Genomic DNA, 26,830 nt, shown 5'->3' on the forward strand with positions numbered 1-26,830 from the left:
CTCTCTGGTTTAAGAAGTTCCACTTAATCTCTATTCTAAATGGACATCCCTCTATTCTGAGGCTGTCTGTTCCTTTTGGTGTCAGACTCCCCCACCATAGGAGACATCCTCTCCATGTCCACTCTATCGAAGCCTTTCAACACTCAATAGGTTTTAGTGAGGTCAACCCCTCCCCCACCATTTTTCTGAATTCCAGTGAGTAGAGGCCCATTGCTCCTTGGAGCATTTCATTGTATAATTATATTGCAAGCTAGCTGGTATAGACATCAAATGCTAGTTAAAGTCAATCACTGACAGTCAACACTGACACACCTCAGAGCGCTGTGCTTAGCCCACTGTGCTACTCTGTCTACACCCACGAATGTGTGGCTAGGCATAGCTCAAATACCATCTATAAATTTGCTGATGATACAACCATCACTGGCAGAATGTCAGATGGTGAAGAAAGGGTGTATAGAAGTGAGATATCCCAGCTAGTTGAGTGGTGTCATAGCAACAACCTTGCACTTGACATTAGTCAGACCAAAGAGCTGAGTGTGGACTGCAGAAAGGTTAAAACCAGTCCTCCGAGGGTTCAGAAGTGGAGTGAGCAATTTCGAGTTCCTGCGTGTCAATATCTTGGATAACCTAACCTGGTCCCAACATATTGAGCAACATACATAAAAGTTGCTGGTGAACGCAGCAGGCCAGGCAGCATCTCTAGGAAGAGGTACAGTCGACGTTTCAGGCCGAGACCATTCGTCAGGACTAACTGAAGGAAGAGTTAGTAAGAGATTTGAAAGTGGGAGGGGGAGGGGGAGATCCAAAATGATAGAAGACAGGAGGGGGAGGGATGGAGCCAAGAGCTGGACAGTTGATTAGCAAAAGGGATACGAGAGGATCACAGGATGGGAGGCCTAAGGAGAAAGAAAGGGGGAGGGGTGAAGCCCAGAGGATGGGCAAGGAGTATAGTGAGAGGGACAGAGGGAGAAAAAGGAGAGAGAGAAAAAGAATATTAGAAGTTTGAGATTTGGTTTGTCACATAAAACAGACAAACTTCTACTGATGTACCATGGAGAGCATTCTGACTGGTTGCATCTCCATCTGGTATGGAGGGGTTACTGCACAGGAATGCAGCAAGCTGCAGAAAGTTATATAATTAGTCAGCTCCATCATGGATACCAGCCTCCATAGTATCCAAGACATCGTCAAGGAACAGTACCTCAGAAAGGCAGCATCTGTCTTTAAGGACCCCACCACCCAGGACGTGCCTTCATCTCACTGCTACCAATCTTCCCCTCTGTGATCAGATTTCTAAATGGACATTGAACCCTGAACACTACTTCACCATCTTTTTTTAATTTTGTTTTTGCACCACTGATTTTATCTATTTAATATACATGTATGTTTTCTCTAATTGTTTTATCCTATATTAATAAGAATATAAGAAATAGGAGCAGGGTATATTTGGCCTGTCGAGTTTGCTCTGCCATTCAATAATATCTTGGCTGATCTGGCCGTGGGCTTACCTCCACCTACCTGCCTTTTCCCCAAAACCCTCAATTCCCCTACTACACAAATATCTATCCAAACTTGTCTTAAATATATTTACTGAGATAGCCTCCACTGCTTCATGGGGCAGAGAATTCCACACACCACTCTCTGGGAAAAGTAGTTCCTCTTCATCTCTGTCCTCAATCTACTCCCCTGAATCTTGAGGCTATTATGTCCCCTAGATCTAGTCTCACCTACCAGTGGAAACAACTTTTCTGCCTCTATCTTATTTATCCCTTTCATAATCTGTTTCTATAAAATCTCTCATTCTTCTGAATTCCAGTGAGTACAGTCCCAGGCGATTCAATCTCTTCTCATAGTCTAACCCCTCATCTCTGGAAACAACCTGGTGAACCTACTCTGTACCACCTCCAAAGCCAGGATATCCTTCCTCAAGTAAGGAGATCAGAACTGCATTCAGTACTCCAGGTGTGGCCTTACCAGTGTCCTGTACAGTTGCAACATAACCTCCCTGCTCTTAAATTCAATCAATCTAGCAACGAAGGCCAACATTCTATTTGCCTTTTTGATAGCCTGCTAAACCTACAAACCAACCCTTTGTGATTAATGCAATGTGCTCCCAAGTCCCTCTGCACAGCATCATGCTGCAAAATTTTACCATTTAAATACTTTGCTTTTTCATTTTTCCTTCCAAGTGGATGACCTTGCATTTACCAATATTGTATTCCATCTGCCAGACCCTCGCCCACTCGCTTAACCTATCTATACCTCTCTGCAGACTATCCGCATCTTCTGCACAATTTGCTTTTCCACTCAATTTAGTATCATCAGGAAACTTAGATACACTACAACATACATCAAAGTTGCTGGTGAACGCAGCAGGCCAAGCAGCATCTATAGAAAGAGGTGCAGTCGACGTTTCAGGCCGAGACCCTTCGTCAGGACTACCTGAAGGAAGAGCTAGTAAGAGATTTGAAAGCTGGAGGGGGAGGGGGAGATGCAAAATGATAGGAGAAGACAGGAGGGGGAGGGATAGAGCCGAGAGCTGGACAGGTGATCGGCAGAAGGGGATACGAGAGGATCATGGGACAGGAGGTCTGGGAAGAAAGACAAGGGGGGGGGTGACCCAGAGGATGGGCAAGAGGTATATTCAGAGGGACAGAGGGAGAAAGAGAGTGAGAGAAAGAATGTGTGCATAAAAATGAGTAACAGATGGGGTACGAGGGGGAGGTGGGGCCTTAGCGGAAGTTAGAGAAGTCGATGTTCATGCCATCAGGTTGGAGGCTACCCAGACGGAATATAAGGTGTTGTTCCTCCAACCTGAGTGTGGCTTCATCTCCACAGTAGAGGAGGCCGTGGACAGACATGTCAGAATGGGAATGGGATGTGGAATTAAAATGTGTGGCCACTGGGAGATCCTGCTTTCTCTGGCGGACGGAGCGTAGATGTTCAGCAAAGCGGTCTCCCAGTCTGCGTCGGGTCTCACCAATATATAAAAGGCCACATCGGGAGCACCGGACGCAGTATATCACCCCAGTCGACTCACAGGTGAAGTGATGCCTCACCTGGAAGGACTGTTTGGGGCCCTGAATGGTGGTAAGGGAGGAAGTGTAAGGGCATGTGTAGCACTTGTTCCGCTTACACGGATAAGTGCCAGGAGGGAGATCAGTGGGGAGGGATGGGGGGGACGAATGGACAAGGGAGTTGTGTAGGGAGCGATCCCTGCGGAATGCAGAGAGAGAGGGGGAGGGAAAGATGTGCTTAGTGGTGGGATCCCGTTGGAGGTGGCGGAAGTTACGGAGAATAATATGTTGGACCCGGAGGCTGGTGGGGTGGTAGGTGAGGACCAGGGGAACCCTATTCCTAGTGGGGTGGTGGGAGGATGGAGTGAGAGCAGATGTACGTGAAATGGGGGAGATACGTTTAAGAGCAGAGTTGATAGTGGAGGAAGGGAAGCCCCTTTCTTTAAAAAAGGAAGACACCTCCCTCGTCCTAGAATGAAAAGCCTCATCCTGAGAGCCCCACCAGCCTCTGGGTCCAACATATTATTCTCCGTAACTTCCGCCACCTCCAACGGGATCCCACCACTAAGCACATCTTTCCCTCCCCCCCCCTGCATTCCACTGGGATCGCTCCCTACACAACTCCCTTGTCCATTCGTCCCCCCATCCCTCCCCACTGATCTCCCTCCTGGCACTTATCCGTGTAAGCGGAACAAGTGCTACACATGCCCTTACCACCATTCAGGGCCCCAAACAGTCCTTCCAGGTGAGGCATCACTTCACCTGTGAGTCGACTGGGGTGATATACTGCGTCCGGTGCTCCCGATGTGGCCTTTTATATATTGGTGAGACCCGACGCAGACTGGGAGACCGCTTTGCTGAACATCTACACTCTGTCCGCCAGAGAAAGCAGGATCTCCCAGTAGCCACACATTTTAATTCCACGTCCCATTCCCATTCTGACATGTCTGTCCACGGCCTCCTCTACTGTGGAGATGAAGCCACACTCAGGTTGGAGGAACAACACCTTATATTCCGTCTGGGTAGCCTCCAACCTGATGGCATGAACATCAACTTCTCTAACTTCCGCTAAGGCCCCACCTCCCCCTCGTACCCCATCTGTTACTCATTTTTATGCACACATTCTTTCTCTCACTCTTTTTCTCCCTCTGTCCCTCTGAATATACCTCTTGCCCATCCTCTAGGTCCCCCCCCCCCCGTCTTTCTTCCTGGACCTCCTGTCCCATGATCCTCTCTTATCCCCTTTTGCCTATCACCTGTCCAGCTCTTGGCTCCATCCCTACCCCTCCTGTCTTCTATCATTTTGGATCTCCCCCTCCCCCTCCCACTTTCAAATCTCTTACTAACTCTTCCTTCAGTTAGTCCTGACGAAGGGTCTTGGCCTGAAACGTCGACTGCACCTCTTTCTATAGATGCTGCTTGGCCTGCTGCGTTCACCAGCAACTTTGATGTATGTTGCTTGAATTTCCAGCATCTGCAGAATTCCTGTTGTTTGTTTTAGATACACTACACTCAGGCCCCTCTTCCAGATCGTTAACATGTCATGAATAGTTGCCCAGCATCGACCCCTGCAGCACTCCGCTCACCACTGATTACACCCATGTATCCCAACTCAACTTTCTATTAGTTAACCAATCCTCTATCCATGCTCTATATACCTTTATATTTATGGTTGTCTTTTACACAACACCTTATTGAATGCCCTCTGGAAATCCAAGTAAATAACATCTATCTGTTCTCCTCTATCTGCTGTGCTTGTTATATCCTCAAAGAACTCCAGTAAGTTTGTCAAACAGGACTTACCTTTGCTGAACCCATGCTGCATCTGCCTGATGGATCCATTTCTTTCCAGATGCCATGCTATTTCTTCTTCAATGATCGCTTCAAGCATTTTCCCAACACAGATGTTAAATTAACTGGCGCAGTTACCTGCCTTTTGCCTACATCCTTTTTGAACAGTGGCATAACATTTGCCATCTTCCAATCTGCTGGGACCTGCCCAAAATCCAGGTAAGTTACCACCGAAGCCTCAACTATAACTTCTGCCATTTTTTCCAGTACCCTGAAATACATTCCATCAGGACCAGGGGACTTATCCATCTTCAGGCCCACAAGTTTGCTCAGCATTTATCAAGTATTGCATTGTACTGCTGCCACAAAGTTAAATTTCATGACATATGCTGGTGATATTAAACTTGATTCTGATCACTGTAGCCTGAAACTCTAACCATAATGCTGTTTAAACATCTAAAGCTTGAAGACATTCTTAAATTCATACAGAACTCCTTAATTAATTTCCCAGCAGGATGCAGCTGGCTCTTCACATTCCTTTTAAATGGAGTCCATCTACTACTTAGATGCAGGTGATTGGACACCACTAAGAACTGAAGATATTTCAGAGAAGCTGTGCGAAGCAGGCCAATGTATTTGAGTAATGCTGAAAATGTTAACAACAGAAATTTTTATGCAAACATATACAAATTAACAGGTAATGGTCCTACTTTTCACCAGCAGGACTGAAGAATGAAGACCTGCATTCAATAGTCACTGTTGGGTACACCTGCTCGTTAATGTAAAATCTGATCAGCCAATTATACTGCAGCAACTCAATGCATAAAAGCATACAGCCATGGTTAAGAGGTTCAGTTATTCAGATCAAACATCAGAAAGGGGAAGAAATGTGGCCTACATGACTTTGACCACGCAATGATTGTTGATGCCGAATGAGGTGGTTTGAGAATCCCAGAAACTGCTGACTTCCTGGGGTTTCTATGCACAAATCTTTAGTTTACACAGAAAGGTGCGATAAATAAAAGTCATCCAGTGAGTGGCCACTCTATGGGTGAAAATGCCTTGTTAGTGAATGAAAGAGGTCAGAGAAAAATGGCTAGGCTGACTCACAGTAACTCAAATAATCACGTTACAACAGCAGTGTGTAGAAGAGCATCTCTGAATGCACACTATGTCGAACTAGTGGGTGGGCTACAGCAGCACTCCGGTACCTAATAAAGTGGCCACTGAGTGTAGCTCTGATTTGTCCTCTGACAGTGAGATACAATCAATCAATATTGGGAAAACCCAAGTAGGCTTAAATGTTAAAAAAGCCAAAGATCACGAGCAATGGGAAAAACTCTCCCTGAAAATGTAGCTTGATGGTGGAAGCAAACAAAAAAACTGAAGCAACCTATAAAACATCTTTGCACTGCATGCTGTTCGCAAAAACCTTTATTGCAAATTTCCTAACGAGAGTATCAATTTTCAACAATTTATAAGTTTCCCCATTACAAAACAGTAGATTAAGATGGTTTGTTCATTCCAGCAGTAACAGGATTATACACAAATGTTTGTGGTCCATGGCAAGCAAATGCATACTTATCAGAACAAGCTCTTTCAAATTGAACAATCTTTTCTGTAGGTAAAGCCTGTGTTACTAACGATGTGCATGCCAATTGTACGGCTAGTATTATAGATTCTGCTACGTACCAACAGCTTAGCTGTAGCCAGCAGGAAGATAAAAAGTTGGCCACTGAAACTACCAGCATCACTCCTCTTCACTTACATTACTTGTGCATTATATTATTACCATCAGACAAGATTTGGTGTCAGTTTTTAAGATCTGATAGCATTGGACCTGTACTAGTTTACAACTCCTTCCCCCACCCCCCCACACACCTTGGGATGTCACTGGCAAAAAAACCAAATCCAACCAATGGATGTTGGCACGGTAATGGTTTCCTGCAGCTTCACCACTCTCTCATTGGCATACTCTAACCAAGCACGGTTAAGTTACGAGGGAAATGTCTAAGATTCTCCTCTAGTTCTCAGGATACAAAACTATATCGAAATGAACTTGCCACTAATCTTTCTATTGTGTAATCTGTCAGTTACCAATTTAGATGGGGAACAAAAAGAGTAAAAATTTAAAAAAATCTTAAATGTAATCTTACAGCATTGGTGGCATACTTGGCCCAGAACCATTACCGGGTAAAAATAATAATAAAAAACCTAAAGAGTTCTTTTTTTTTCCATGTACAACTTAACTGAATTTTATTTGGTTATAAACCATCTGCTACCCGATGCGGGAATTCTGACATTAAGTCTCATTCACAAAACAAATTTTTTTTTTTTTAAAGTCAGTCATACACTGTAAAGCATGTTATGGTCACCAATTTTCAGGAATTAAAGCAATAGATTTAAATTATCCTCTCAGAAGACTGTAAATAGATAAGGCAGTAGTTAACACTCCAAAAATTTTCACCGAGGAATACATTAGCACATTAATGGTGGTTGATGACTGAGGAATGACTTTCTCTGAAGGTACTGTGTCTTCATAACCAATTTGGGACCACAGGGCAAGAGCCTGGTAAAGGGCTCACCTGTGTCCAAACCCAGTTCATTACAGTCTGCTGTAAAAAAAAGGAAAGGGAAAACAAGGACCAGGATTAATTAATTTGCTTCAGTTTTTTCACTGGTCCCTTCCTTCTTCTCACGTTCTTCCTCTTTGGTAGATTCTTTGTTATCCTCCTTAACGGACAATTCTTCTAGCTTTTCAGCAACTTTATCTGCACTTTCATTGTTACCTAATAAGAAACAATGAAAATTGGTTGCTCAAAGTTCAAAGTAAAAGTACAGGTACATCACCATATACGACCCAGAGATTAATTTTTCTTGTGGGCATTCAGTAAATACAAATAAACACAGAGAATCAATGAAAGACTGCTCTCAAGATGGACAAATAACCAATGTGTAAAAGATAACACTGCAAATAAAAAAAAAACCATCGAGAACATGAGAGGAAGAGTCTATACATTGTGTGGCAGTTCAATGTTGGGGTGAGTGAAGCTATCCCCTCTGGTTCAAGAGCCTGATGGTTGAGAGGTAATAACTGGTGGATACAGTAAGATTACTAAACAGAAAGTATGTGCCTCTGCATAACTAGACAGCACAAAAGCAGAGAGGAAGGCCAATGGTTATCTTGTTTGCTCACAGATGAACTACTTTTCAAGTCATTCACAGGCTGTGAAGCATTTATGGATATCACGACTACAGGAACGATGTAATTTCGATAGAGCAACAAATACAAAATGCTGGAGGATCTCAGGTCAGGCAGCAACTATGGAAATGAATAAGCAGTCGATGTTTTGAGCTGAAATCCTTCATTAGGACTGGAAAGGAAGAAGGCAGGAGTCAGAATAAGCTGGGGGGTAGGGGAAGGGAGAGAAACACTAGAGGGAGGTGATGAGCATATGAAAAGAGAAGGATTAAGAGGGGAGCCAGTATAGGGAATGGGGGGGACGGGGGACGGACAATAAATCACTGGAAGTTAGAGAAATTGATGTTCATGCTGCCAGGTTGGAGGCTACCCAGACAAAATGAGTCACTGGGCAAACTGATGCAGGGTTTCAGCCCACAGCACCAACTGTTTATTCCTTTCCATAGGTGCTGCCTGACCTACCGAGTTCCTCCAGCATTTGCAGACTTTCTCAGGTTTGTTGATAATCTTCAACAAACTTGTGCATACCCATCTCCCAGATCCACTGGCTCCTTTATTCCAAACCCCTGAATACAGTAAGCAGTCACTGTTCTTTTGGCTACAGAAAAGCCTGGATTTTCTTAAAAAAGCACTAGTTCATTGTTTTCAATTTTAATTTACAAAATGGCGAAGTGTGAGCGGGTGCAGAAGAGGAAGAAAAATATCACTCCCCATGAGCACATAGGAAATTACAGATTATAAAATTGGCACAAGGATAAAGAGCTAGTGAAGTATGTCACTTAAAATGACCAATTAAAAGTCTTTAAATTGCACTGTTTGAAACATTGAAAGACTATCTTTATATCAATAAGGACAGAAACCTGCAAATAGTCAAATTGGAATAATATCTGTGTATTTCAATTTTATCTTAGTAACAGTCTCAACACACTTTCAAAACCAGATTTACCTTTTAGATTACAATGTGCATTAACTTAAGTTCTAGAATGATAGAAAGTACGATTCAAAGTTAATTCATTTCTGATCAGACACGGAAAAGTGTGTGGCAATTTTAAAGAGATGACCAGAAATTTTAGGACCATTTCTCTTTCCACAGATGCTGCCAATCTGCTGGGTATTTTTGGTTTTTATATTAGATTCCCATTTTCTGTTTTCTTTTGCTCCCCGCTCCCCAGACAGATCATTCCAAGATTATGAAATTTACAACAAATACAACACGATAAGGGACCTTGGAATCTTGTCCAACCATACATTCACGCTTATAAATGTTATAAATCACAACTTCAAAACAAATTAATAAGATTAAACATTTGATTTTGTGAAAGTTCAATTTAAATGAAAACTGTCAACACTTTTAATAAATCTTTAAGTTCTCAATGCATAATTTATGGCTAATAAATATATTGCACATGTTGCAATTAAAAAGGTGTATTACCCTTTAGTTTCATCTTCTCTTTGCATTCTTCAAACTTTGCCTTAAACTTCTGCGCATCTAATAAATGAAAAAAGAAATCTACAGTGCAAAGCTTTTGTTTAAAGCAATAAACTTTTGAAATATATTAAGTAGGTAACATATACAGTATAAAGATTAACAATGTACTGCAGGAGTCTCATTACCGAGTAGCACTTCCTGGAAACTCACCAACACCCAAGTAAGAATTTTTAAAGCACCACTGATTTGCTGAATTCAGAAAGTTTCCAGTCAATTCAAAAATCTTGATGGTGTTAACTTCCTTCTCCAAGAAAAGATGTGCTGACACTGGAGAGGATTCAAAGGAGGTTCATGAAAGTGGTTCAGGGATTGAAAGACTTGTCTTTTGAGAAGTGTTTGGTGGCTCTGGGCCTCATCTCACTGGAATTCAGAAGAATGATGGGTGACCTCAATGAAACCTATCGTATATTGAAAGGCCTCGATAGAGTGGGTGTGGAGATGTTTCCTACAGTGAGGGGGTTTAAGACCAGAGAGAGGACACAGCCTCAATAGAAGGGCATCCATTTAGAATAGAAATGAGGAAGAACTTTAGCCAGAGGGCAGTGAATCTGTGGAATTCATTGCTATAAGCAGATGTGGATAGGCCATTGGGTATAATTTAAGGCAGATGCAAACAGACCCTTGAATAGTCAGGGCATGAAGGGACACGGGGAGAAGGCAGGAGACTGGGGCTGAGGGGGAAAATGGATCAGCCATGATGAAATGGCAGAGCAGACTCGATGGCCCTAATTCTGCTCTTGTGTCTTGTGATTAACTATTTTCCTAAGGAAGTTACTCAGATCAAAGACCAACTGCTTGAACTTCAAAGTCTGCAGCTTTCTCTGTTTCCACTGTTTACCATCAGCTCAGTGAAATCTCATTTTAAATTTCTTTATATTTACAATGTGATGATTAGTTAATAAACAGTGTTTCTGCCCAAGATTGAGCACATAACACAAGTCATGCTTTGTTGACATCTATAGATTGACATGCTGCTTAAAATGGTATAGGTAACAATGACACTTACTCTGCATTGTTATTGTTTTACCTTATTCCAGCTGAAAATACTGTTAATAATTTGATCTGCATAAACGGTATGCAACACTATTTTGCTATTATGGGGTATTTTGGATGGGGGTAGCCTGCAGATATGAACCGAGCTGAACTGAATATGCATGGACTCTTGATTTTGTGTTATTTGCTCATTTTTTGTTGCTGTTTGCGCAATGTGTTCTTTTTGCGCATGGGATTTAATTATTTTCTCTGAAGGGTTTTGTTTCGTGGTTGTCTGTAGGGAAGACACACTCTGGGTTGTGCATGGCATACAGACTGATACTTTGACAAGCTTTTCACTGTACCTTGGTACACGTGACAATAGTAAACCAATATGAACATCACTTAACACAATATGACATAGCAGAATTAGGCCATCTGGCCCATCAAATCTGTTCTGCCATTCAATCATGCCTGATAATTTTTTTCCCTCCTCAGCTTTCTCCCCATAATCTTTGATACCTTGTCCAGTCAAGAACCCATCAAGCTGTCTCAAATATACTCAACGACCTGGCCTCCACAGCCACCTGTGGTAATAAATTCCACAAATTCACCACACTCTGGCTAAAAGAAGTTTCTCAGCACCTGTTTTAAATGGATGCCCCTCTATCCTGAGACTGTGCCCTCTTGTCCTAGACGCCCTCATCGGAATAATCCTTCCACATCTACTCTGTCTAGGCCTTTCAACATTCAAAAGGTTTCAACGAGAAACTCCTCACCCTTCTAAATTCCAGTGGGTATAGACTGAGAGCCATCAAATGTTCCTCGTACGATAACCCTTTTGTTCCTGGGGCCATCCTTGTGAACCTTCTCTGAACTCTCTCCAATGGCAGCACATCTTTCCTTAGATGAGGAGCCCAAAACCATTCACAATACTCAAGGTGAGGCCTCACCAGTACCTTATAAAGCCTTAGCATCACACTCCTGCCCTCGTATTCTAGACCTCTTGAAATTAATGCTAACATTGCATTTGCCTTCTTCACCACCGACTCAATCTGCAAGTTAACCTTTAAGGTGTTCTGCACAATGACTCCCAAGTCCCTCTGCATCCCAGATTTTTGGAGATCCCCCATTGAGAAAATAGTAGAAATAATTTATTTCTACTACCGAAGTGCATGACCATGCATTTTCCAACATTGTATTTCATTTGCTATTCTCCTAATCTGGTTGAGTCCTTCTGCAACATACCTGCCCTTCCACCAATCTTTGTATCATCTGTAAACTTGGCAACAAAGCCATCTATTCCATCATAAAGAAGTGGTCCCAACACTGACCTCTGTGGAACACCACTAGTCACTGGCAGCCAACCAGAAAAGGATCCTTTTATTCCCACTCACTGTCTCCTACTAATCAGCCAATGCTCTAACTATGCCAGCAACTTTCCTGTAATGACATGGGTTCTTAACTTGGTAAGCAGTCTCATGTGTGGCAACTTGTCAAAGGTCTCCTGAAAGTCCAAATATACAACATCCACTGCATCCCCTTTATCCATCCTACCTGTAATCTCCTCTCAAGCAAGGTTTTCCCTTAAGGAAACCATGCTGGCTTTGTCCTATATTGTTCCATATACAAGTATCCTGCATTGGTCTCCCAAGTCCCTTTGCACCTCAGATCATCACCAATTTGATTTTTTAAAGCTTCATAATTATTAACCAAACTTAGCAACAGAATGTAAACTCAAAACTCTGTGGACTATTTGTCCAGAACTCTAAGTTACTAGCCCAGTAAGGGAAATGCTGCACCACCACTGGTGCTGTATAGCGGTGTGCAGGACTGGTCGTATTTTCTTGCTTGAATGTGTGCAGGAGGGATGAGAAAGGGGGTTGTTTTCATTTTATTTTGTATTTGTTGTCGTTGCCATCTCTGTTGTTCTATGGAACATTGTGGGTGTGCTATGTTGGAGCCATAATATGTGGTAACACTTGTGGGCTGTCTGTCCCCAGCACATTCTCTCTGTTTGGGGGGCGGGGGGGAGAAGAAAGGCATGGTGGCATAGCAGTTAATGCTGTGCTTTACAGTGCCAATGATTAGGGGTCAATTCCCACTGCCATCTTTGAGGAATTTCTATATTCGCCGAGTGGCAGGGTAGAAATGCATCTCTACCAAAGGAGGTATAAGGTGCCTCTTCCCTCCCCTAGCCTACAAGTCACCCTTGGGCAAGGTGTAGCACCTGGTTAGCCACCCTCCCCACCCCCACCCTCCTGGATCAGGGTCATGTGAAGCCATGGAGCAGGTGCTGGATGGTCGTATGAGCAGCTGGTGCATAGCACAAGTCCTGCTTATGCGACCACAGACGCCAAATAATCTCTTAAGAATACTGATAATGGCTGGGTAATTATCAATAAATATTGATAATACCCATCTTGCAAATACACTGCCCAGGAGGCGGCAATGGCAAACCACTTCAGTTAAAAAATTTGCCAAGAAAAATCATGGTTATGGACCACGTTCACGCACCTGATACGACAAAGCACATAATGATGGTGATATTTGTCCTGAGATCACATGGGCTTTCTCTGTGTGCTGCAGTTTCCTCCCACATTCCAAATACAGATGGGTTACTAAGTAGTGGGCATGTTACGTTGGTGCCTGAAGCATGGCGACTTTGCAAGTTGTCCCCAGCATAGATTCAGACCATGTTTGGTTGTTGACACAAAGATGTCTATCACGGCATGTTTTGATGCATGTGTGATAAATAAAACCGAATCTACATTGTTGATTAACAGTTGTGTTACAGGTTTAAAATTCATAGAGACAGTAAAATCTAATACTTACTTTCCTTATTCAAGAATCGGATTGCCAGAAGCTCAGGTTTGGGTTCCTCATCTGCAAAGTCAGCGGGAGCATTCCACACCCATGCCCGGTCACTACCAACATTAGGCCTTAGCTCCATGGAAGGTGTAACTAGGAATAAAAATCAATGAAAATACATTAGAACAACTTGCTTGTCTCACACACACAAAAAGAAAACCTCATTTGGCAGTTATCTTATCACGGGCAACAAATGGGGATCAACCAACTAAAGGGTCTACACCAAGATGAAGATGTACCAGAACTGTGTTCTGTCCACACTCTTGTATGGGTCAGAATGCTGGCGCATGATACAGAATGACCTTGCCAAGCTATTGTCATTCCATACTATGAGCCTCCAAAAAATCCTCTGTAATTTTCTGGCCAAGGAAAATCTCCAACAACGCCCTACTCCTTCAGTGTCATCAAGAGGACACATCACAATCATCATGAGGAAACTGTGGAGATGGACTGGGCATGTGACGAGAAGAGAGGCCAACTCAACCAACAAGAAAGCACTTCATTGGACTCCTGAAGGGCAGATGAATTGTGGGAGACAAAAGACAATTTGGCGCCATACTGTACAGGCTGAACCACACCTGGGCACAATAGAGAAGATGCCCAAGGACAGAGAGAGAGATGGAGGACCTTCACTGTTGCCCGAAGCACCAACGGCGTAACTGGGAGCCACTACTTGAACTAGCTGAACAATTTTTTTTTTGCTGTAAATGTTAAAAATAAATAAAAAATAAGTCATGCCAGAGCAGCAGACTTCATTTTAGTCCAAAGGAGAATTCCTCAATTTTAGACAGCAAAGTGTAAAGAGGTAAATAACCCACTTTTAAATAACGGCTTCTCAATTCGAGCCAGCGCTTTGTTCCACCAGAGATCTTATTGCCCCAATTGCGTGCGCCATTTTAAAATGTATCAATGTGGAAAACTTTGCAGACGTTCAACTGTTAAATCCAGCATAATTTAAAATAATCTCACAACACGCTGGAGGAACTCAGCGGGTCAGGCAGCATCTGTGGAAACGATCAGTCAATGTTTCGGGCCCGAACCCTTCGTCAGGACTGAAGAGGGAAGGGGCAGAGGCCCTATAAAGGTGGGGGGAGGGTGGGAAGGAGAAGGCTGGTGTGTTCCGGGTGAAAAACCAGTAAGGGGAAAGATAAAGGGGTGGAGGAGGGGAAGCAGGGATGTGATAGGCAGGAAAGGTGAAGAAGGAATAGTTGAACCTACCAGCCTTCTCCTTCCCCCCCTCTCCCCCCCACCTTCTTTATAGGGCCTCTGCCCCTTCCCTCTTCAGTCCTGACAAAGGGTTCCGGCCCGAAACATCGACTGATCGTTTCCACGGATGCTGCCCCACCTGCTGAGTTCCTCCAGCGTGTTGTGAGTGTTGCTTTGACCCCAGCATCTGCAGAGTATTTTGTGTTTAAAATAATCTGGTTTTCATTTGAGTCATGCATGCTTTCAAGTGCAATCAGAAGGCAATAGGAAACTGCATAAATCTGGCTAAGTGTTGACCTTGTCAATACACCACACCATATCAATTTGCACTGCAACTTTGTGGGATCCATGGACGTGATTAATACTATCTAAGTAAAACCAACAAGAGAAGTAACTCTTCTTCAAGAGCGAAAGTAAACAGCCCCTCAAATTCACAACACGCACAAGATACGAGTGCCTCACAGGGTTAATCAACTCATTGAACAAATATTTGCAAGGATGAAATACTAGCATAGGAAGAAATCTAAATTTCCAAGAAAAATTTAAATGATTTACAACTGCTAAGGGCAAACACATGAAATTTGTGTAACGTACGATAATGGTTTGCACAGATTTTGAGAGTTTTATCTCTTCTCATGAGGAGGCGTATTGTTCCCCTTTCCTTGTGCTTCAGCAACTTCACATCCCCAGTTCCTCGTTCTTTCCATTCAGGGGGGTCATTCTCAGAGGCATATCTAAAGAGTTTTGCACGCCTGGTGAAATAAAAACAAAATTAGGACATTTTAAATCCTGCTTCCAGCTTTTTCAAACACTTAGCAGTCACATCTACTTCATGAAAGACATTGTTAGGGCATATTCTGGAGTTATGCAACATAGCATGAATGCAGCTCAGTGACAGCAGTGATTAACACTCACTTTGGGTGTGTTGGTGTGAAGATGTTTGAAATTATGTGCAATTCAAAGGAAGCATTATGAATGCATTGTAACTTAGAAATTGTCCCGTTCTTAACATTGTTCTTTAACATAAAATGTGATGTAATATTGTATCAGCAGGCCTGCTTGTTGTGCAGAATAAAGACCTTTGTATCAATCACCAGCTTCAGTGTCCCCTGGTGACTTCAGCCACAACAACGCAAGTAAAACATCAGCAAATTGCCCCCCCAGATCGACTGCAATTTGGTAAAAGTGTTCAGTGCAATGAGTCTGATGGGCTCCTAACAAACAAGAACAGAAAATTCCCAAGGAAATGTATGTTTGGTGGATGCCAAGACAAAAGGGAGTAAGTCTTGGTCAGTTCAACATAGCTGACTTGAATATTTGGAACGCAAGGCATTTGAATTTCTTGGTTTCACACTATTTCCATTTTGATACAGAATATTTGAAGGCAATTAAAGATAAAACTTGGATAGCTTGCCCAGAAGTCTTACAGTTTAAAACCCAAATATCTAAATACATATATTTTAATCTTTAAATGATTAGGAGTTAATGCCCATATCTCCTCATCAGATAGCTGTGGATTTAAGCAGCACTTTAGAAAAATCTGTACTGAAACAATACAGAAGCTCACTACCTAAATAAGATCAATTACCCTGTCAGGTCCATGAGTTGCAGGGAAATATTTGACCATGAGGAAGGTTGATCCCTGGTGGCACAGACACAACAGATTCAGCAGATGCCGGAAATCATGAGCAACACATAAAATGCAAAACGGTGGAGCTCAGCAAGCCAGGCAGCATCTAGAGAGGGAATACAGTCCATGTGACCCTTCATCAGGACTGGAAAGGAAGGGGGAAGAAGCCAAAATAATAAGGTGGGGAATCTGAAGTAAGAAGTTGGGAGGGAATATAGTACTGTGTAAAAGCTTTGGGCACATTGTGACCACCCCTTGCATTTAAAACCGCATCAATTCTTTTCAGTAAAGTGTTGTGCAGTTTTTTAAGAAAACTGGCTGGTAGGCTGTTCCAAGCATCCTGGAGAACCAGCCACAGTTCTTCTGCAGACTTTGGCAGTCCTGCTTGCTTCTGCCTCTCCAGGTAATCCCAGACAGCTTTAATGATGTTGAGATCAGGGCTCTGGAGACCACACTATGCAGAACAATTCTTTATGACATTGGCCATGTGTTGAGGGTCATTGTCCTGCTGCAGAATGAAGATAGGACCATCTGACACCTCCCTGATGGCAATGCTTGTATTTCTCAGCAATTACGATTCCATTAATTTTGACCAGATCAACTCCATATGTAGAAATGCAGCTCTCAACCTACACGGAACCTCTGCTGTGCTTCACTGTTGGCTGCAGACTCATTTATGTTGCACCCTCCAGCTCTTCTACAGACCTGTTTGAGGCAAAAATTCTAAATTTTGACTCATCAGTCCGGAGCACCTGCTGCCACTGTTCAGCACCCCAGTCTGTGTTTTGTGCACAGGCAAGTCTCTTGGCTTTGTTTCCACTTGAGGAATGGCTTTTTGCAGCAACTCTTCCATGAAGATGACTTCTGACAAGATTTCTCCGGACTGAGCAGTGTATTTGGCTTCCACCGGTTTCTGTGAGTTTAGAGCTGACAGTAGCGCTGGACTTCTTCCTTTAGAAGGGACACTAGTTTGGTGCCTTTCGTCTTGAACTCAGTTTCCGTGGGCAACCATTGCGCTTCTGGTCCTCAAACTTGCCTGTTTCTTTGTGCTTCTGAGCTTGGGCAGCATATCTTGAAACCCCTATCTGCTGAATTATTTCTGCTTGGGAGTGACCTTGCTGATGCAGGATGACCACCTCGTGTCTTGTTGCTGTGTTCACTCTTGTCATGGTGTAAGAATCGATCATTTGAAGGTTAAACTGTCACATCTGGCTCACCTTCACCTTTTAGTTTTATTGTCCTTTGCTCAGTTTGTTTCCTGCTACACCTGCTTCTGCTTCAGTTAACCAGTTTAGTTCATTCAACCTGTTATGTCATTGGTTTATTAGCATCCTGCTTGTTATTTTTGTTTAATCATGCAGTAGGCTACATATCTACAAAGTAATCAAGTTTTTATTTGAAAAGTGGTTATTACTTAATGTTATTCTAAATACAAACATTTCTCTGTAATATATAATTTTTGGGGGAAAATTAATGTTTGGGAATTTAAAATTTGCTCCTTTCTGTTGACACTAATGCATTAGACAAAAATAAACACACAAAGCAAAATTTATGTAAGAAAAGGGAGGGATCCAATAGGAGTGGACTATGGAAGGAAGGGAAAGAGGAAGAGAACCAGAGGGAGGTGAGAAACAATCAGAAGTCAGAGAAATGCCATAAGATTGGAGACTACCCAGACAGAATGAGATGTTACTCACCCAGCCTGTGTTTGGCCTCATCATGACAGTAAAAGAGGCCATGGATAGACATGTCAGAATGGGAATTGGAAGTTGAATTGAAATGGGTAGTCACCTGGAGTTCCTGGCTTTTGTGGCAGACAGCTACGGTACTCAAAGTGGTCCCTCAATCTGCATCAGGTCTCGCTGACATAGAGGCTTCACGGGGAGCACCTGATATAATAGATAACTGAGTGACTTGAAGGGGAAGTGTCACTTCACCTGGAAGGACTGCTTGGGTTGCTGAATGCTAGTGGAAGAGGAGGTATAGGGGAAACATAGCACTTGTCACAGGGCTAAGTGCCAGGAGGGAGATCAGTAGAAAGGGACGTGTGGACAAAGGAGTCACAGAGAGCAATCCCTATGGAAAGCAGAGTTTGAGGGGGTGGGGGAAATGGGCATAACTGTGGGATGCTGTTGGAGATGGTGGATTTTACACAGAATGACATGCTGGATATGGAGGCTCGTAGAATGGTAGGTAAGGACAAGGGGATTCCTATCCCTGTTATGAGGGCAGAGGCGTGAGAAACAGATGTAGGCGAGGGCAGGTTCAATGGAGGTGGAAAGGGACTTTTTTTTTTAAAAGAATTATCACGGGTATCATCACTGATATTACTCAATAAACTAATAAAACACAAAAAGAAAATGATTACTGCTGTTCTTGGGAGAAAGTTGGACGTAGCTCTTTGCTGAACTTCCTAAATTACAACACCAACTTCAAAAGTACCCCATTGGCTGTAAAGTACTTTGGAATTTTATTTATTTATTGAAATACAGCACAGAATAGGCCTTCTGGCCTTTCAAGCCATGCCACACAGCAATCCTCCGATTTAATCCAACTTAATCACAGGACAATTTACAATGATCAATCAATCTACTAACCGCTATGTCTTTGGGAGGAAACCCATGCATTATGGGGAGAACATATAAACTCCTTACAGGCAGCAGTGGGAATTGAACCCGAGTTGCCAGTACTGTAAAGCTATCGTGCCGGTGCCCCTAAAAACTAGTCACACAAGATCAACTGTGGAAGATCAGGATTCTGAGCCTGAGAACTATCACACAAGTGTAAGTCCAGCTTGTTTCTCCCAGTTATACCAGCACCAAAACTATTGGTGGGCTGGAACAAACATGAACAAAACCACACATTCAGGAATGTTACTGTATATTTCAGAGGAAATGGGAACTTGAAAGCAAATTATTAACTGGATGTGTAGAGGAAAGTACCAGTTTATGACTGCAAAGGCCTGTGCTATTATATGGAAGTGTTTCTCCTGAAGAATCTCAATTGCCAACTGCATCAGACACAGTCCTTTATTTTTCTGGATAACCACTTGGAATAGGCAAATACTGTATAACCGCTTGACAATACCACAGCAAACAAGACTGGTAACTACACTAATCAGAACTGCAAAAGATAATGGGAACATTGAAACTGAACAGGACCTTTTTGTCAAATTCATAGCAGTTCACGAATTGATATTAAGAGCACTTTCCCCACCAAAGTGATCACGACCTACACTTTTTGACTCAATCTCTTTCGTGCTTCAGAACAATAGCTCTCAGCTGCAAAGGAGACCTTTCATCCAGCAGACATTGAAAACAATTACTCAAAAATAGATTTGTATGACATTTGACATTTGTACACAGGCCTTGATAAGAAATGAGTACTTAGAATCAGAGTACTTTTAAACTTTAGTTACAGCATCCATTGTATCTACATAACCAGTCAGTACAATAATAATTTGTTGTTAGGTACTGCAACCCAATCAGGTTTAGTATTACTCACATACAATGTGAAATTCGTTAACTTTCGGCAGCAACACAATGCAATACATAATAAATAGGAGAAAAAAACTGAATGACAGAAAACATACATCTATTAAACTAAATAAATAGTGTTCATGGGTTCAATCTCCATTTGGAAATCAGATGGCAGAGGGAGGAAGCTGTTCCTGAATCATTGAGTGTGTCTTCACACTTCTGTACCTTGTTCCCGATGGTAACAATGAGAAGAGGGCTTTTCCTGGGTGGTGGGGGTCCTTGATGATGGACGCCTTCCTAAGGCACCACTCCTTGAAGGTGTCTTGGATACTGCAGATTCTAGCTGACTAACTTTACAAGTTTCTGCAACTTACTTCGATCTTGTGTAGAAGCCCCCCCCCCAGTGTATTCAAATGTTCTGTCAAGAACATTACAGAATCGTTTACAAAAAGCTCAAGAAAACAAAAGCAGCAGCAAATTATTCCACTTCTGAAGGAAGAGAAGCATTGTTTCATTAACATGACACATCATTGGAAATGTAAAGAGCCAAACTCAGGTTTAAGGCACAAGAATACACCCGTGGATCATTCAACAAATGCAAATAAAACGGTGCCTCAAAATAATTTGCGGGCACGAAAAAAGTCTACAGGTGCTGAAAATCCAGAGCAACACACAAAATGCTGGAGGAACTCAGCAGGGCAGACAGCATCTACAGAAAGGGGAGTAAATAGCCGGTGTTTGAAGCAGAGACCCTTCATCAGGACTCAGGTATCAGTCACATAGGAAATCACCTATCAGAAGAACTAAGCATCTGTTCCTATATCTATTTTCTTTAAACTTTATATAATCACTAACTTTTGTGCCCCCAATAAATTTTGACCCTTCACATGTCAGATCATCCTTTACTGCAAAGTGACATCATTATCCTTCAACAGCTCCTATCCAACATTCAAATGGCTCGAATGTTATCCAGTCAGCTGGAGAAGATTATAAAAAGCTATCTCTTCCTGCTCCATTACCGATGATTTACAATACTATCCTAAACCAATGACTCAGCATCATCCTAAATCATGCAACCCCAAATCTATCTGTATTCAACAAATCCAGAGATTCAATGGCGCCTGTGCTTATTCAAATTTAAAATTTCCTCCATTTAAATGTTAGGAAGACCAACGGCTACATCAGACCACCAGTCACCTTTGATCTCACCCCACCATAACAAAATCTGTCTCTATCCACAGATTTCATCCTCTTTCTCAGCCACTGCCCAAGACAGTTTGGAATCACATCATTCTTTGCAATTCTGAATGATGTTCTTTAAGCTCATAAACCACCTTCCTGAAGACAGCTGCTGACATTGGCTACTCAGTAACTCAACAATTTATACATCCTGAAGATCATCCAAAGCTCTCAGCTCTTACCCGTATCCCAACCCCAACAACTCATTTACCCATCAGTCATATGTTCCTCCAAGAGGACCACAAGCTTGTTGTACAATTTGGAGGCTTGTGTGCCTCAATGACCCTGAGAGCTATGTTGGCTCGAGTTAGGGCTTTATGCTTTGGCTCTTGGTAGGGTCACCCATGCCAAACAGGTCAAAGGGTAGAGGCCAGACTGAGAGGAGTCCACTGGTCCTTTACCTTCAGTGCTAAACGCCAGCAGCGTAATGGACAGTTAATAAGTATGTTACATGTTAGCCAACATTGGGAAGATTCACCAGTCTTTACATTTAAAATTCACCTACTTGCATGCATCCCTCACCCTGCAATGTCTAACCTACTATGATACCCACATACCCACAAAACTTATCCAGAAATATATGTTGTAGCATTACCTGTTCCTTACGTATTATTAAGAAGCACTCACAACTGTACACAGGATGCAGTTAGGCAAGAACCCTCAGCAGGTCAGGCAGCATCTTTGGAAAAGAGTAAACAATAGATGCTTCAGGCCAAGACCCTTCTTCTTTTCTACAGATGTTACACGAACTGCTGAGTTCCTCAAGCACTTTGTGTGTGCTATTTTGAATTTCCAGCACTGCAGATTTTCTCACATTTATAATACAATTAGATAATGCATTAGTGAGATGTGGTCTTAAATTAAGACTAATCTCCAGCTAAAAAAATCAAAAAGTCAGTGAGTCCTCAAGAATTTTCCTTTACTCCTTTGCCTTAGCTCAGTGGCAACTTTCACCGAAAATCAAGTAGATTTTGGCTTAAAGCTATAATCCAATTTAGAGCCAAACAGCACACAGTTAATACACTCTACAGGTGAACGAACAATGCCAATGTTTGGTTGATCTATGAAGTGAGGTCCTCTCTACAAAGAGTAGGGTGCTCACCCAGGGCCTTGGCCATTATATTTACCACGTTATTACCAAGTACTTTATTAACCATAATAATAAAACCACAGGCCTGTTTCCCTCTTTTGCACACTGCCCAGAACTGTACAAACGCTCAGGGACTTGGGCTGTATATCTGATTTCTTTTTGCTCGCTATTTTGTATGTGCTGTGTATGTTTTGCACCTTGGCCCCAAAGGAACACAGTTTTGTTCGGCTGTATTCATGAATGTTTGAATGATTAGAATTAAATTCAATTTGATTTTTAAAAAATCCTATTAAAACAAATTGATGAATTATTCTTCTCAGTTTTTGTAGGATCTTGCTATGTACACATTGGCCTTTAAGGTTTCAAAATAGAAACAGCAGTGATTACATTTTCAAAAAGTGGTTCAAGTATTTTAAGCTACCATTTTCATACTGTCACAAACCAAAATTATGATTCAAGATCAAACACTTGTCTGAGGAAAACAGGAAGGCACCTGGAAATCAAGACTAGAAGAAAAGTAGGGCACAAAAGAAGTGAATCTACCTTTCCAATGAAGTCCAGAAGTAGGCAAATTAAACCACCTACACAGCACAAGACACCATGCTACGAAAGCAAGAAACTGCTACCTGTACAAATCATATTGAGGTGGTTGCAGGCACAATATGCAAACTTACTGTTTTAGTTACTTACATCCTGAAAAGTTCTTCTTCATCTTCTTCCAATGTTTTCACCTCTTGCTCAGGGAGAGAGACAATTGGTTCAAAGTGGGGATCATGATTAGCATCTTCATTCACGTTCTCTGTAGAAGCATCATGGTCACCTGCTTCCTGGAATAGATACAACGGATAACTGAAACAGGCCTTCTTTTCTAAACCGAAACTTAAAGACCCTTGTCATAAACAATAGAAAGTCTGCAGATGCTGGAAATCCAGAGCAACACACATAAAACACTGGAGGAACTCAGCAGGTCAGGCAGCATCTATGAAAAATAAACAGTGGAAAGTTTGGGCTGACACCCTTCTTCAGCCTTGTTCCATTTTTATTTTGCAACTCCAAGCATCTGCAGTTTTTAAATTTTAATCATCTAATCCAATTTATTGTTATACAATGCATTAATAATCTGGTGTTGCCAGAAACATTTAACTCTACATTTACAGGACACTACCTTGTAATGATCCCAAGAATAACACACAAAAGTTGTAAATTCCAACCTTCCTATCTTGGAATTTTGATATCGGTTAAAACAGTAATGTGTAGGCAAGAACACATGATTCCTGCCAATTTACCACATTTTGAAAAACTGCAAGCACCAATTTCTCCCAATGTTGGAGTCATTATTAAAGAATGGTGTGGTCTTGATTCTTTAATGTTTATTATTCCAAGTATTTATTGAATATTCCCACAAGAAAATTAATCTCAGGGTTGTATATGGTGACATACACGTACTTTGAACTTTATCTCATGTACATCCAAACCTTCAGTGAAATATGCAGCTTTGTATCACAATCGAAGGATGTGCTAGAGGCAGCCAAGTGTTGCGATGCTTCCAGCACCAATATAGCATGCCCACAACCAACTCCAAGTCTCTGGAATGTGGGAGGAAAGTGGAGCACTCAGAGAAAACCCCCACAATCACGGGGAGAATGCACAAACCCCTTACAGACAGCAGTGGGTATTGAACCCTGATCTTCTACAGTTGATCTTATAGGACTAATTTTTATTTTCACTCATCACCGATCACTGGATTGCTGGTCTACCACCAGCTGTTTCACAGAACCTTTCCTTCTCTTTTTAAAATCCCAGTGTGCTTTTCACTTTTTTTTGCTGTTTGCGCAATTTGTTCTTTGCTTTTGCGTGTTGGGTGTTTGATGTTTTCTTCGAACAGATTCCATGGTATTTCTTTGTTTCACGGTTGTCTGTGGAAAGACAAATCTCAGGGCTGTACACTGCATACATACTTTTGACAATAAATGTAATTTGAATCAACAACTACTTTTCTGATCACTTAGGAGCACAGCCAGGTACGCAAATATTTGTGTTTTATTTTCAAACATTATACCTGTTCAAATAAACAAAGACTGCCCTCATTCCGAACTACTGATGGGATGACACCGCTACCAATTTAGGCAAGGATTGGGAACTTAAACACAATTAAAACATAGAAAAAGTCTGGTGCACCTAGCAATCTATGAACGCACTGAAAAGGCCAAAATTTAAAAACACCTTTTTGCTACTAGAAAGACTGTACAATAAAATATCATTTACAGGGGAAAGGAGGCTTAAGTGGAGAATAGGTTGTGCCATATTCTCATTGTTACCATCAGGAAGGAGATACAGGAGCCTGAAGGCACACACTTAATGATTCTGCCCCTCTGCCACTCGATTTCTGATTTGAACCCCATGAACATTACCTCGCTACTTTTTTGCATTACTTATTTAATATAGTGTAATTGTTATTTTTTTATTATTATTGCACTGTACTGCCGCAAAGACAACAAATTTCATGACCTAGAGAATGTGACGGGCAAGTTTTTTTTACTCAGAATCATGGATGAATGGAATGTGCTGCCTGGTACGGTGGTAGAAACAAAATACATTAGAAGCTTTTAAGAGGCAGGCACATGGATGTGAGGAAGATGGAGGGATACGGATATTGTGCGAATGGAGGAGGAATTAATGGGTGTTTTTGTTTTGTCTTTGAGCTGGTTCAGCACAACACTGTGAGCCAAAGGGCCTGTTCCTGTGCTATATTGTTCTGTATGTGCAGTCACTGTACGGAAAACCTTAAAGGTTAACAAGCAGTTTGAGTTTGAGTCCATGGTAAAGCAATGGATGTGATGCTGAGACTTTATAAAGCAGTGGTAAGGCCTCACCTTGAGTATCGTATGCAGTTTTAAGCTCCTTATCAAAGGAAAGACATTGGAAAGGATTCAGAGGAGGTTCACAAGGTTCATTCTGGGAATGAAAGGGTTAACACATGAAGACCGTTTGATGGCCAATGGCACGTACTCACTGAAATTTAGGGGGGGGGGCATCTCAACCTTTTGAATGTGAAAGGCTTTGACAGAGTAGATGTGGAAAGGATGTTTCCCAACATGGGGGAGGCTAGGACAAGAAGGTACAGTCTCAGGATAGAGGGGTGTCCATTTAAAACTGAAATGTGGAGAAATTTCTTTAGTCAGAGGGCGATGAAATTGTGGAATTTGTTAATGCAGAGATTGATAGGCTCTTGATTGGCCACGGCATCAACGTTAAGGGGAGAAGGCCAGAGATTGGGGCTGAGGAGGGGGAGAAAGGATCAGTCATGATTGAATGGCAGAGCAGACTTGATGGGCCAAATGGCCTACTTCTACTCCTATGTCTTAAGGTCTATATGCCAGTGAACCTGATTCAGAAACTTAAAAACTGCCTATTTAAAAGGGGACCTTTATTTGAACAAAGGTACATCAGTAGTAAAGAACACAAAAAGTGAAAGAAAAACCTTTAAACTTCCTTATCTCATAACATTAATGAGGATGTAGTTTTCCTTCTCTGGATGGAATGAGGCAGAAACATGTAACGGAAAGTTACATGTTTTAAAAAAAGAGGCAGGAATATATAAAGGCAGCAACAGGAAGTAATAGGCATGTACATCTTTGAATTCATGCCCCCATTCAATGAAGCAAGGCCGAGATTAGTTTATGCACACAGTTTTGTACCACCACCCTCAATATCTTTGGTAAAAAAAAATGCAAAATTCAAGAATGCTTAAAAAGAGTGATTTGAAAATTTCTCAGTATTATCTGGTAAAACCAACAGCTCCCTAAATTAAAACACTGATACTAACTACATTAAAAAATTACATTTATTTATTAGCTGGTGAAAGAAATTTAACTGCCACAGATGACATAACGACTTTACGTATACACAAGTGATAAGTGCACTTATTTTAAAAAAAAGACCACCACATAAAAAGGCAGTGTGGTCTCATGGGAAGATTTGCAATTTTTTAATTTTCAAAGGCCCTCTTAAGTCGAGAGAAGCACATTTTTCTCTTAATACATACAGTAAACGTTACCTCATCAGGGCTATAAGACTAACTGGAGAGAAAGACCTTATAAATCACCTCTGTCGCATAGTATTCGACCCCCACTAATTCCATAAATGCGGGGGAAAAAACTAAATGACTTTTAAAAAAAATAAAATGACACGACAAACTTAATTAATTGGCTTTTAAATGATTCACCTTCATTTAGGCCACCGGTGGACCAAACCAGGAATGGATTTTACTGCAGAGATTGGACGAGATTAAAGATTAAGAGCCTCAAGATATATAATTTTACAGGTATAGAAATATTTAAACTAACTAGAGCAAATTGTAATTGACTAAATACCAGTGTACTATTAATCTTAACCGTCGATACGAATAACGGAGGCCTCTCCAATAAATAAAACCGCAGCCCCAGCATAATCGTGACTTTGGTACACTTTTAAAAAAACGTTAAGATGTCAAGCGCATAAAAGAAATAATAACTTGGATCAAAAAAGGAGTCACTGAGCTTGAAGTGGTGAGGATACTTACTCTCTCATCTGCCATTTTAAGGGAGGATGGTGTGAGATTGTAGATGACAAACAACAAAAAGCTGCTCCGGCTCTTTTACTTTCGCGCTTGATTTTGCTCCCACTTCACCCCGGTCCAATATGGCCTCCCTAGCAACCGGAGGCTGGCCTCCAAAAATCACAAGCAAGCCATACTTAAAGCATCATAATCAAAACACATTCACATTTTTTTCTATTCAAAAAATCTGTTTTCTGTTTTTTTGCCAGTGGAAAATATAAAATACAAACTGTTTTTCTGAAGGCAT

General features: G+C 41.7%; 1 protein-coding gene across 1 annotated transcript; it reads right to left on the bottom strand.

Annotated features, from left to right (window-relative positions):
- Positions 1-7,041: 7,041 nt before the first annotated feature.
- ranbp1 (RAN binding protein 1) lies at positions 7,042-26,703 on the bottom strand. Its single transcript, XM_063074113.1, has 6 exons — positions 26,548-26,703; positions 22,677-22,813; positions 15,143-15,300; positions 13,307-13,435; positions 9,443-9,499; positions 7,042-7,597 (listed from the first exon to the last, which is right to left on the bottom strand). Exons 1-6 carry the CDS (start codon positions 26,560-26,562, stop codon positions 7,464-7,466), a joined length of 630 nt encoding a protein of 209 aa, XP_062930183.1. The 5' UTR covers positions 26,563-26,703; the 3' UTR covers positions 7,042-7,463.
- Between the last annotated feature and the right edge of the window lie 127 nt (positions 26,704-26,830).

Source organism: Mobula hypostoma, chromosome 21 (assembly GCF_963921235.1).
Source record: "Mobula hypostoma chromosome 21, sMobHyp1.1, whole genome shotgun sequence".
Lineage (NCBI taxonomy): Eukaryota > Metazoa > Chordata > Chondrichthyes > Myliobatiformes > Myliobatidae > Mobula > Mobula hypostoma.